Here is a 12,500-nt window from a genome sequence, read left to right on the forward strand (position 1 = left end):
AAGAAAGATTTCCCTTCCCTTCCTTCCATCCCTCACTGTTTTTTTTTTACCCTCCCCTCTCTCTCTCTCTCTCTCTCTCTCTCTCTCTCTCTCTCTCTCTCTGGCATTGCACATCGAACTTATCATTGCACCAGACTCCTTTCTTTCTCTCCATCAATTGGCGTCGTGGTTAATATTTGGTCAGTCTGCCCCTCTAATGGCGTTATTAATGATACTTCAGATGCCAACCAAAGCTTTTACCCCTCCCCTCCTTCCCCCCACTCCCCATCCTAGCGTCCCTTTTTTTTTTTTTCTCCCCCACCTTCCCCCTTCCCCTTGCCCCTCACTTTATACCTTGGAAGTCTTTTATGTTCGAGACTTTTTTTTTCCCCCATCATGTTTTTTCACCCTCTTTTCTCTTTCCATTCTTCTTCTTCTCCTTAGCTCCCTTTTCATCGTAGCCGGCGTGTGTGTATCCTAGGGCGGGCGGGGCTTTTGTGGGCGGGGTTATATTAATGGTCTGGAGTATTGGGCACGGCTGGGGAGCTGGGGGAAGAACAGTAGGAGGAGGAGGAGGAGGATGAGGAAGGAGAAGAGGAAGAGGAGGAGGAGGAGGAGGAGGAGGAGGTAGAGGAGCTGGAAAGGAGAAGTGAAAGGAGACTAAATAGATGGAAGTTGATCGATCATTTTGGTTGATGAACTTTCCTCTATCCTTCACTTTGTCTACTTGCACGCCCATGCCCGCCCACTCCGCCAACTGCCGTGCTAAGCCACCCACTGCGCCTACCCAGAGTGGAGGAATTGTGGATAAAACTGTCTGGAGCATACACGAGAAAGGTGTAGACGGTGAGGTGAGCAGGAGGAAGGGAGGAAGAGAAGGAGGAGAAGGGGGGAGGGAAATTTGAGGATGTTTTGGAAGGAGACAGAGAGAGAGAGGGAGAGAGAGTGGAAGGTTGTGCTGGAAAAGGAAAGGTGGTAGTGGAGGAGGAGGGAGAGGAGGAGGGTAGAAGGGTAATGGGTGGAAGACTAAAGTGGCTGGAAGTGGGTGAAAGTGTAGCCCGGGAAACAACGAGGTAGTTCCTTTACATACAAATTATCATTTTCCAAAAAACCACACACACACACACACACACACACACACACACACACACACACACACACACACACACACACACACACTCCGCGGCCTGCAACTCTTGAGGGGACGTGGGCGGGACGAGAGGCAGAGTGCGATTGCGAGCTCTTAGTTAGGAAAGGAAGGGAGGAGCCGGTACTTGCTTGTGGGAAGAGGGAGAACGGAGAGGAGTAGTAGGAGGGGGATAAGAGAAGGGGAAGAAGAGGTGACGTCACAGCATCTTATCAACTGTTGCTATGACATCAGAGAAGAAATATTTATTCTGTATCTATCTGTTTATCCATTAAAACAGTGATAAAGTGGGTAATTGGCCAATAACCGGTAGCGTGATCCTTGGTGTTATCATCTTGGATCTGGTCGGTGTTATTTAGATCAACGGTAGAGTGCCAGAAATCCAACGGGTGAGGAATTAAACACCATATTGATGTTCCCGCCATCCGCTAATAATAGGTGTTGTTAGAATAAAAAAATAAAATCCCTTTCTAAGTCTTTCTAATCTGGTCATTGCATTAGCGTCTGGCAGCAGATTTCTGAACCAAGTGCTAGGAATTACCGTCCTATGCATGAATATTACATTTATTTTCTTACATCACTGTCATGAAGCGTGGAAGCAAAAAATGTGAATTGCTTTCGACAAGTCAGTTTGATTTCCTTTGAAGATTCTCGCGACATTATTGTAAGTCTGCCTTCTCATTTATGCTGCGTCACGGTGGTGTGTCGGTGAGGAGGCGTGTGTGTACTGACGGGGTCTCCTGAAGCCAAACACAACACACAAGCACCACCCACCAGCTTTCCACAGATATTGGCATCAGCCCATGACTTAGCACCGCACAGCCTTGATAACATACCCTTCAAATATTCTTTTGACTACTCCAGTTTAGAAATTCCAGATTCAAAACATGAGATATGATTTGTGGTGTTTCAGTATTCCACGGGGCAATATCACGCTGCCCTGCCACCGCCAACCACCATCACCACCACCACCACCACCATCACTGCCTCTCAAATCCTTCCACAAGGCGATCCATTTTAGAGACAATAAGATTACTGCGGTCCTTACGATCCTATAACTCAAACAATGAATATATTCTTTTTTCATTTCCTTTATTGATCTCATTGTATAATCAGCTTTCTAAAACGAGCTTATATTATGGGTACACAACACAACACTACCAGCTAAGAATTATCTCCGCCACATTCATTAGTTCATGTTACGGGCCCGCGCGAGCACAACTGAGGAGCAACAGCAGCAGCAATAGCAGCGGGATCCGCGGCAGCGGTAACGCCTCCTAGCAAGGTACGCATCTCACTAACACTGCATAACAAAACTCTAACACTAATAACAATAATGAAAATAATAATAATAATAATGATAATAATAATAATAATAATAATAATAATAATAATAATGACAATGATAATGATGATGATAATAATAATAATAATAATAATAATAATAATAATAATAATAATAATAATAATAATAATAATGATAGTAATAATAATAATGACAATGATAACGATGATGATGATGATAATAATAATAATAATAATAGTAATAATAATAATAATAATAATAATAATAATAATAATAATAATAACAATAATAATAATAATAATAATAATATTAATAACAACAATAATAACAATAGTAATAAAAGTAATAATGAAATGACAACAATGATTACGGTAGTAACAATAACTGAGCATTGGTAATAAATACATTAAAGGCCAGTGAGCGGATTGCCCAGGTGAAGACAGAGCTCGGCAAGGATCAGCAATGCACGGCTTCTTCTGATGCACTAATACACCACCTGACAGTGCATGGCAGGCAGGATAGGAAATTACCATGCCGCAACGCCTTCCTGTACCTCACACAGAGGCAGTGAACACCTAGCTAACACTTCTCACTCACTCTTCGGCACGTAACGCAAACTTATCTAACATCACATCACTGAGATCCCGCGGCCCGGCCTGAGTGGCGAGCGGCTTGGTTACAATTCTCACTAATAATTCTTAAACTATAGTTGTCTACGTGGTAAATGTAGTCCTGAGAGTTTTTCCTCCGTCAGGCAATAGTGGGAGGTAAGAAGACATGAGGGAGGCAGTACTATAAGGCTATAAGACAACTACTGTCTCCTCTTTGCCTCCAGAAACTAAATTAATGGCATGATGCAAGATGATTCCGGTCTTCAAGATGACGAACCCGCCAGAAAATAGCAGTCCTTCAAGGTCACGTTGGGCAAATAAGGTAGGAAAGGAGAGAGGGAGGAGTCTAGGAGAGAAAAAAAAAAACCGGAGACATGGAATGAGAGGAAAGAAAGGAGGAAAGAACGAACGACTCCATAGGACGAAAAAAAGAAAAATGCACACACACATATAAAAGACCCGACAAAAGAGAAGAGCTCAGAACCCTCTCCCCTGCTCCCAAATCATAATCCTTCCCTCGGCCCAAGCAGGACAAGACTCAGTGGTGGACTCCGTGTCAACAGAGGAAGGAAGATCTGACCTCAATGCTCCACTGACTGACTGATTGACTGACTGACTGACAGGCGGAGACTCACTTGCGTTGCGCCTTCAGGAGTTCATTTTGTTCGAGGGTGAGCTGCGAGTGGCGGGTCTGCAGGGCGTCCATCTGGGAAGTGAGCGCCGTCACGTCCCCGCTGCCGGAGGAGAGGCTCGTTCGCACCTCCTCCGCTCGCTCGCTCATATGCCGCAGCTCCTCACTGATGGCCTCCAGACGCTCCTGGTGGTGGGGTAAAGATAGAACAAATTAGTTAGATAATGATGAATGAAAGCGGGACTTTGGGACTTAGTGTTGAGGGGGAAATGTAAATAAAGGTTTGTCTTTGTCATGTGAAAACTTAATGTGGAGATGTGAAAAAAAGTGTGATTGCTGCTGAGAAATACGTGAAGGTACAAAGGAGAGAGAGAGAGAAAAAAAAAAAAAGAATTGGGTGAAGGTGTAGAAATAGTGAAATATAAAATAAGTGTGTGTGTGTGTGTGAGAGAGAGAGAGAGAGAGAGAGAGAGAGAGAGAGAGAGAGAGAGAGAGAGAGAGAGAGAGAGAGAGAGAGAGAGAGAGAGAGAGAGAGAGAGAGAGAGAGAGAGAGAGCAGAAAAGTGTACGCATAGGAAGCAAAAAGCCTACACAAAAGAAAAGATTAGGTAAGGATACATTGAAAAAGGATGCGATCTGAATGAGTAAGAAAAGATAAGACCACAAGGGCGTGCATAGGTATAGAAGTATTGTGAGAGAAGAAATCTCAAGTAAGATTATGTACGTATGTGTAAGAGGAATGACAAGATTGTGAGATGAATAAATGTGACGAAAGATTGTGGTCGGGAAATATGATAGGGAAAGAATGCGTCAGTGTGGACAGAAAGGGAGAGTAACTTAAAGTGTAAGGGATGAAAAAGGAAAGCACACAAGTAAGGGCGTAAAAGATGGAGGAAGGTTACATAAGGGCTGCGGGAATATAACGTGTAAGGGTGAAAGGATGATGGATATGGTGCTGTGGTGAATGTCAGGTGAGCTTAAGGGTGAGAACACACACACACACACAGACACACACACACACACACACACACACACACACACACACACACACACACACACGTAGATGCAAAAGCAACACCAAACAGTAAAACAACAACAATAGTAATAACAAGAGCAGCAAACACCATAATTAAAACACACCACTAAACATTTACTCTGCATACATTATTGTCTCCACGCTTTTAAAAATGCTTGATGAAAAATATGCAATCGTAAAAAAAGGTGCATATACAATAAATAAATAAATTAACATACAAACAAGGACGGCGGCAATAACATGAAATATTAAACACATCAAGGCAAAATATAATAACAATGTTAATAAAACAGAATAGTATGCAGAGTAAATACCTCTTATTAAATGCTAAAAAAGCAAAACAAAAGAAAAAAAAACCGTATACTACAATATTCATTTTAAAATCACAAAGGGAAAAGAATATCAAAGAAAAACAATGTTAAAAAATGGAGAGTAATAACAAATTTATTTTCCACTTACAGTGGCTAGTCTTAACAATGAAGAAGTAAGTGTTTTCGCAGAAGAATTATGGAAACCATTAAAGTCTTAAAAGAAACATCAAAGTACACAAAAATGTAATCCTTAAAAAAATATGTACAAGAAATATGGACTCGGAGTCGTCAGAGATGAGTGTTTGAACATTTTGTAGCATCACGTCAATGAGTCCATGTTTTGTGACCTATACCTTTGAAAACCTAACTCAAGACTCTGTTTCTGAGGCTGCTTTGTTGAAAATTAGTGTCCAGGAACTTTTGATAAGACATCTAGGGGAATGAATATCCGTTAGGGGTGTGGGGTAACCTGAATGTTAAAAAAATACGCAGACAAAAATAAATAAACTCCCAACCAAACAAATGCGCTAACTCTACTGATTTGTTCTTATGGTTTTCATGAGCCGATGGTTGTCTCTATGGCGTTGGCAAGAACTTTAGTTAGGTTAGGTTGAGAGATTCGCAAGACGGGACACACACACACACACACACACACACACACACACACACACACACACACACACACACACACAAGAAGCATGGCAGCAAAGAGGAAAAGGAAAAAAAATATCAATTTACTTTTCAAGAAAGAGGAAAAGGAATGGAGAGAGAGAGAGAGAGAGAGAGAGAGAGAGAGAGAGAGAGAGAGAGAGAGAGAGAGAGAGAGAGAGAGAGAGGAAACAAAGGAAGAGCAACACAATTCTCAAAACTATACCAATGAAAAAGATATAAAAAAAAAAAAACGAGAGAATGAAGAAGCAGTAATACTTGGAACACAGGAATCACCTTTGCTTATTATTACCTGGTGTTTTTACCTTTCTTATATACGATATTACTTATTTTCTTCCTCTCCTGACTTTTCATTTCATAACCTAACCATGACAGAGTAATAATGTAAAAGCTTGACACTGAAGAGAAAAAAGACGAAATGGAATAAAACCGGAATAAAAAGAAATATAAAGAAGAGGAAGAGGAGGAGGAGGAGGAGGAGGAGGAGGAGGAGGAAAAGGGAGAAAGTAAGTGATAAGAAAAAAGAAGGAAAAAGTGAGAAAAGAGTAAGAAATTAATTGACGGCGATAAAAAAAATGACAAAAACTAAAGAATGAAAAAAAAAAAACTATTTTACAACACTCACGTAGAAACTACACACACACACACACACACACACACACACACACACACACACACACACGCAGAAAAGAAAAAAAAGTACAGTGCAAAATTTAAAAATATAGAAAAAAAAGTGCAAAACGACATGCACAGAAAATAATAACTAACAAGAAGGGAAGTCAGACACATTTAATATATGAAGAAGTAAGAAATAAATAGAAAAAAAAAATAAATAAAAGGATAAAAAAAGAACGAACAGGGAAAAAAAAACAATGACATTCGAACCACAACAAAACCACACACACACACACACACACACACACAAACTCACCTGTCTCTTCTTCCACTGCAGATCGTTCTTGAGGTCGCCGGCGTCGTGACCAGAGTCGGATCTCGAACGCTTGTTTTTGGGCTCGTCCTCGCGTCCTCCCACCACCGTCTGCGACCTCGAGTGTCCCTTGGAGTACTGGTAGCCGGAGTCTCGCACCACCTGGCGGGCGAGTGGGAAGAGCTCATCCCGGCGCGTCAGAAGGGCTGGCATGTACTTGCATATCTGTGCGGCCGCCTCGTTCACGGAGACCTGTGTTCGAGGGAAGGAGGGTCAGGTGTGCGTGTGTGTGTGTGTTCGTGTCTGTGTGCATGCGTGCGTGCGTGCGTGCGTGGGCGTCTGTGTCGGTGTTTCAAGGAGGAGCAGGAAGAGTGTTGAAGTGTTGGATTCAGGCTCGCAGGAAGATGGAAAGGGAGATTAGTTTTGATTTTGGTGTGATTATTGTTTTGTAAGAATGGAAAGGATTGGTATAGATATGTGTGTGTGTGTGTGTGTGTGTGTGTGTGTGTGTGTGTGTGGAAGAAGAAAGCAATGCAGCAGGTATGGACGGCGCACCAAACCCAAACTTTCTCGAGACTCCAAAGCAACAACACTACTGGTACGAACAAATCCATTTCCTCTCCTTCCAACCCTCCAACCCTTCCTTCCCTCTTACCTCGTGCAGTGTCAACGGCTTCTCCGGTTTCCTCTTACAGTCAAAGCGACCGTAGATGGCGGCGTATTTGCGTATCTCCTCCATCCTCCGCGGGTCGTCTTCACTCATGTTCATTATGTACTGCGGGAAGAGCAAGGGAAGAAGAGGAGGTTTGTGAGTACTGGGTGGAGTAAACTTGCAGGTACTCAACTATTAAATAAGATGAATGGATGAGCAAGCCAGGGAATGAGTGATTTGGTGACTGAGAGAGTGTGAGATGAGACTGATGATGATGTGAATATGGCGAACACATGAGTGATTTTACATACACAAAAGTACATTGATACATACAAATATAAATATAATGCCTATAAATACACGTCCACGTGAGTACATCATGGCTACAAAGGTACACCTGAGTATATCACCAGGTACTCTGCACACCTGAGCGACAAATACACCTTTAGGAATTTATGTAGTGCCGCCTTGACGAACGCACAACTAACTGATTATAAGTAACTAGTAATTTCAGTCGACGCAACAACACGGTCCTGAAGCGCTGCAACACACGCAAGAAAGAGAGAGAGAGAGAAAAAACCATGTCCATAAACAGCGAGACAGAATGATAAGAGTAAAAACGATGATCAAATGAGAAACGATGATGGCAAACCATTAAGTGAGTACATTAAGCATCGCTGCGTCAATCAACTCTTGAAAAAAGTAACACACGAAACAGATACGTAATCTCGTTAAAATCGCCAAAGAAAATGATGAAAAAGAGAAAGAAAAATACACACCCTCTCAACCGCCTATCAAATAGGTAAAAAAAAAAACCGTTAACTTATGAAAAACAGTTCCAGGAGTTGGTGTTTCGGTGTTAGAGCGGCAATAAGGAATATACATTTATCACGTCGCTACAACGAGTCGAGTAAGAAGTTAGAGGTTCTCAAGGGTTGTATCGCAGGAGGTAAATTGAGGCAAGATCAGCGCGATACGAAATGAAATCTAACACCGCGAGCAATTATTCTAGAAGCGAACGCAGTAAAAACAAAAAGAAAAAAATGACGAACGTTTTGAAAGAGTTGAACGGGCGAACCGAACAGATGAGGAAAACGCCGAGGCTTTTTGAAACGAAATGCAATGAAGTGGACGGAGTGAGAAAGAAGGAAAGAGAGAGAGAGAGAGAGAGAGAAAGAAATAAAAAAAACATTATCAAAATATTCAAACTGCCAAAACAGCTTAACTATAATAACTTTTCCTGCCGGAGAATTGGAGAGGAAGGAAGAAATAATGAATTAAAAAATTATGTATAAAAAAAGATGCAAGAGCGAGAAGAGGGGGGGAAAAAAGAGACGGAGAAGAAAAATGCCACTTCGGGGGGAAAGAAAGATGGAGGAAAAGATGTCACTGAAAAATGCTTACTGGACGAAAAAGAAGACGCACAGAAGAAGGAAGGAAAGAAAGGGGTGGAGAAAAGAGGAGGAAAAGGGAGAGGAAAAGAGAGAAAGACGAAATGACGGAATTAGGGGTAAGGAAGGAGGGAGAGAGGGAAATGAGGGGAGAGAAACAGATGAAGGGAAATAAATGTGTGTGTGTGTGTGTGTGTGTGTGTGTGTGTGTGTGTGAGAGAGAGAGAGAGAGAGAGAGAGAGAGAGAGAGAGAGAGAGAGAGAGAGAGAGAGAGAGAGAGAGATGGGGGGTAGGGGGAAGACTCAGAAGCAAAAATGACTTGTCTGAAATGTCGGCAGTAAAAATACATTGGCACTTCAGGTCTGAGGAAAAACCAGCTTACCCTCCTCCTTCTCCTCCTCCTCCTCCTCCTCCTCCTCCTCCTCTTATTCCTTCTCCTTCTTCTTCTTTCCTCACCCCTTTCTCGTCTTTCCCATTCTCATACTTCTACCACTTCCTTTTTCTTTTCTTTTTTTCATCTTCTTTCTGTCTCTCCAGTCACTCATTCTCCTGCCCCTCCCCTCCTCCTCCTCCTCCTCCTCCTCCTCCTCCTCTTGTTCCTCCTTTGCCTTTTTCCCTTTACTCTATGTTTTCCTCTTCTTGCTCCGATTATTATTGCAAGAACATCTCTGCCTTCGTCTTTCTATTTCCAGATTCTTACCCTATTTCTCTTTCTTTCTCTTTAACTTCTCCTATCGCTTCTTCTTGGTTCTCTTTCTCTCCCCACGTCACCTCCTATTTCATGTTTATTGTGTTTCCTTCCTATCTTATTCTCAATATTCTCTGTCTCTGTCTGTCTCTGTCTCTGTCTGTCTGTCTGTCTCTCTCTCTCTCTCTCTCTCTCTCTCTCTCTCTCTCTCTCTCTGTCGGAGCCTCACTTCCTCGTAGAGAAGAAAATCTGGGATGAAAAGAAAAAAAAAGCAAAAAAAAAAAAGAGGAACAAAAATATAGAGCAAAATACGTCGTTTGAAAATGCCAAGATGGAGGAAAATACAAAGAAAGGAAGGGAAAAATGAGGACGGAATAAAAAAGGAAGAAAGAAAAGGACAAACGCATTTTTCCGGGAGTGGAATTTCTCTCTCTCTCTCTCTCTCTCTCTCTCTCTCTCTCTCTCTCTCTCTCTGGAAAAATAAAGAATTGGTGAGGCAAGGAGACAGCTGAGCGTTTAACATCCTCGTTGTCATCATCATCATCATCATCATCATCATCATCATCATCATCACTACCAACCACTGTCTTCCTCATTATTACTCTTAGTACCCATGAAACTCCCTCCCTTCCCTCTTTTTCCTTTTTTCCTCCCTCCCTTTCTGCCTCTGTAAAAAGGACCATATGTTGCTCATTTTCCTTTCCATTTTTCCCCAATTTTCCTTTTACCACGTCCTTTTTTTTTCGCTCTTTGCAATCCTTTCTCTACTCAGACATTCATTATTATCGTATTCTAAAAACCTTTGAGGCCTTATCTTCATTACTTTCAACAGTCTAAAGGAAGTTACAGTGGTTTTAATCCCTTCAATACTGGGACGCATCTTTACCATGATATTGGGGTATCATTAGACGATTTTACGTGCATTAGGAAGGGTCTATGAAGGTCAACAGATTAGTGGCCAGAGTCTTTACTATTTTAATCCTCACATAAGTTTCTGAAGCGTTATAAAATCGCTAAATACTAGCCAGAGTGAATATGAAAACGCGTCCTGGTATTGAAGGGGTTAATGGCATTTCCGTGACTCCGGTGAAAGATTAAGGATTACAGAATTGACATGGAAAAATACTCATGAGATCTAAGCTAATCATCATCTTAGGCCTAAAAAACAGTTGTGATATGAGAGTGTGAGCCTAAGTATGGTTCTCAAGATCACCACACACAAGGCTTGTACACCACTCCTCTCTCAGCCTATCTTCCTTAAAATACACCACTAAATTATAAGAGAGTGTGGATTCTTCCTTTCTCACAACTTTTCTTCCTCTCTCCTTCGTTCAAATCTTTGGAATTCTATCTCCTTCCCATTATCTTCCTTTCTCTTCTATAATTTCCTTTCTTTTAATTATCATCATTCATGCAGATTGTTTCCTCTTCTTCCGTCATGTCCAATTCCTTCACTACATCATCTTCCTCCTTCCTCTCCCTCCATCACATCCCCTTCCTTTTCTATTCCAGTCCTTCACTTCTCTGAAAAAATGTTAACTCTCTTTTCTTTCCGTCTCTCTCGCTCTCTTTCTCACTCTCTCACAATGGTTATGAAAAAGGCGTATTTTCATAGTAATGATAAAAACACATTCATAACAGAATACTGAGGAAACTTTTGGCAAAATTAAAAATGTGACTTTCTCTTCTCTTTTCTTTCATCTCCCTTCATCCTGCCCTCCCTCCCTGCCTCCCTCCCTTCCTCCCTGACTCAGTCCCTCCCCGTTCCTCCTCCTCTCCTCTCCTCCCGGGGTCATCTATCCTTCTCCCTCTCTCTCTTTCTCTTCTCCTAAACTCAATATCTCTCGACCAATCCGAAGACGCAGTAGAAATAAGAAAAGAAAAAAAAATACATAAATATAAAAGACGAAGCGGAAAAAAAGTCACGACAGGAATACAAGACGACATAGAAAAACGAAAGAAGAAGAAAAAAAAAAACTTACACAATAAAAATTCACATACGAAAAAACGCTAAGTTCCGTCTTTTTCTTCTCTCTCTCTCTCTCTCTCTCTCTCTCTCTCTCTCTCTCTCTCTCTCCCTTGGGTAAAGACTCCCAGATCCTCAACTTTGGACGGAAGAAGAAGAAAAAGATGGAGACAAAAGAAAAAAGTCCCCGCCGGTGTTTTCTTCCTGTTCTTAGAGAGAGAGAGAGAGAGAGAGAGAGAGAGAGAGAGAGAGAGAGAGAGAGAGAGAGAGAGAGAGAGAGAGAGAGAGAGAGAGAGAAGAAAAACAATCTTTAGAAACAATAAAAGTTTGCCAGGGCTTTAAACTACCATCTAATCCAACTCCATCATGGGAGGAGGAGGAGGAGGAGGAGGAGGAGGAGGAGGGAAAGGAAAGAACAAGATGAGGAGAGATTTTCTTAACTTATGTACGTTCATCATGAGAGAGAGAGAGAGAGAGAGAGAGAGAGAGAGAGAGAGAGAGAGAGAGAGAGAGAGAGAGAGAGAGAGAGAGAGAGAGAAGGAAAGAAAAAATAAAAATAACTAGAGCAAAAACCGAGATAAGAAAATCAAGGAGAGGTAGGAATGAGAAGATAATGAGAGAGCGGGGTGAAGAACAGAAGAGAGGGAGAGATGGGGAGGGGAGGAGGAGAGGGTGGAGTGATGGGCCAAAGTGAGCGTGTTGGCTGATGGGGCGTGAGTAGTGGTGATGGAGTGACCGAAGGAGGCTGGGGAAGACAACGAGGGCAATGTGGTGATGGTGGTGGTGAAGGTGAAGGTGATGGTGATGGTGATGGTGAAGGTGGTGGTAGTGGAAAGCAAGGAAGAAGGCGGGAAGGAGATACAGTCACAGGCAGGACTTGTGAAGCATACCACACTCCACTGCACTGTGATTAGCGTCTTTCGTGTATGACAAATGCTTGTATTATATATGAAAAAAAGATTCTCTGGTTACCTCGACCACTCTTAACATGTCCTAATTATTGGAGGCTCCTTGGGTAGTGGGAGGAGGTGATTTCAAAGATGTTTTCATGATACTAGAGGTAGTTTAACAAAGGGATCTGCCTCACCACAAGGAAGAAAACTAACGGAAGCCTAATTAACAACCTTTAGGACCTTTGAAAATAGCCATCAAGGAAGAATCAAACTAGGATCTGTTAGGTGAATAT

The 12,500-nt window shown here is 42.0% G+C and overlaps 1 protein-coding gene across 24 annotated transcripts in view; it reads right to left on the reverse strand.

Moving 5' to 3' along the window:
- LOC123517546 (NGFI-A-binding protein homolog) overlaps nucleotides 1-12,500 on the reverse strand; it is a 418,417-nt gene that overhangs the window by 25,455 nt on the left and 380,462 nt on the right. For 22 of the 24 annotated variants that reach the window (XR_006678491.1, XM_045277716.1, XM_045277717.1 and 19 more), the window contains 3 exons: nucleotides 7,273-7,392; nucleotides 6,621-6,869; nucleotides 3,679-3,860 (listed from right to left, as the gene is read on the reverse strand). Coding sequence is in view for 23 of the 24 variants with exons in the window: in XM_045277716.1 (XP_045133651.1) it covers nucleotides 3,679-3,860; nucleotides 6,621-6,869; nucleotides 7,273-7,392 (551 nt within the window). In the remaining variant the exon portion in view is untranslated. The remainder of the gene's footprint in view (nucleotides 1-3,678; nucleotides 3,861-6,620; nucleotides 6,870-7,272; nucleotides 7,393-12,500) is intronic. The other 2 variants (XM_045277735.1, XM_045277726.1) reach the window with 1 other exon arrangement.

The sequence above is a fragment of the Portunus trituberculatus genome, chromosome 42 (assembly GCF_017591435.1).
Source record: "Portunus trituberculatus isolate SZX2019 chromosome 42, ASM1759143v1, whole genome shotgun sequence".
Taxonomy (NCBI): Eukaryota; Metazoa; Arthropoda; class Malacostraca; order Decapoda; family Portunidae; genus Portunus; species Portunus trituberculatus.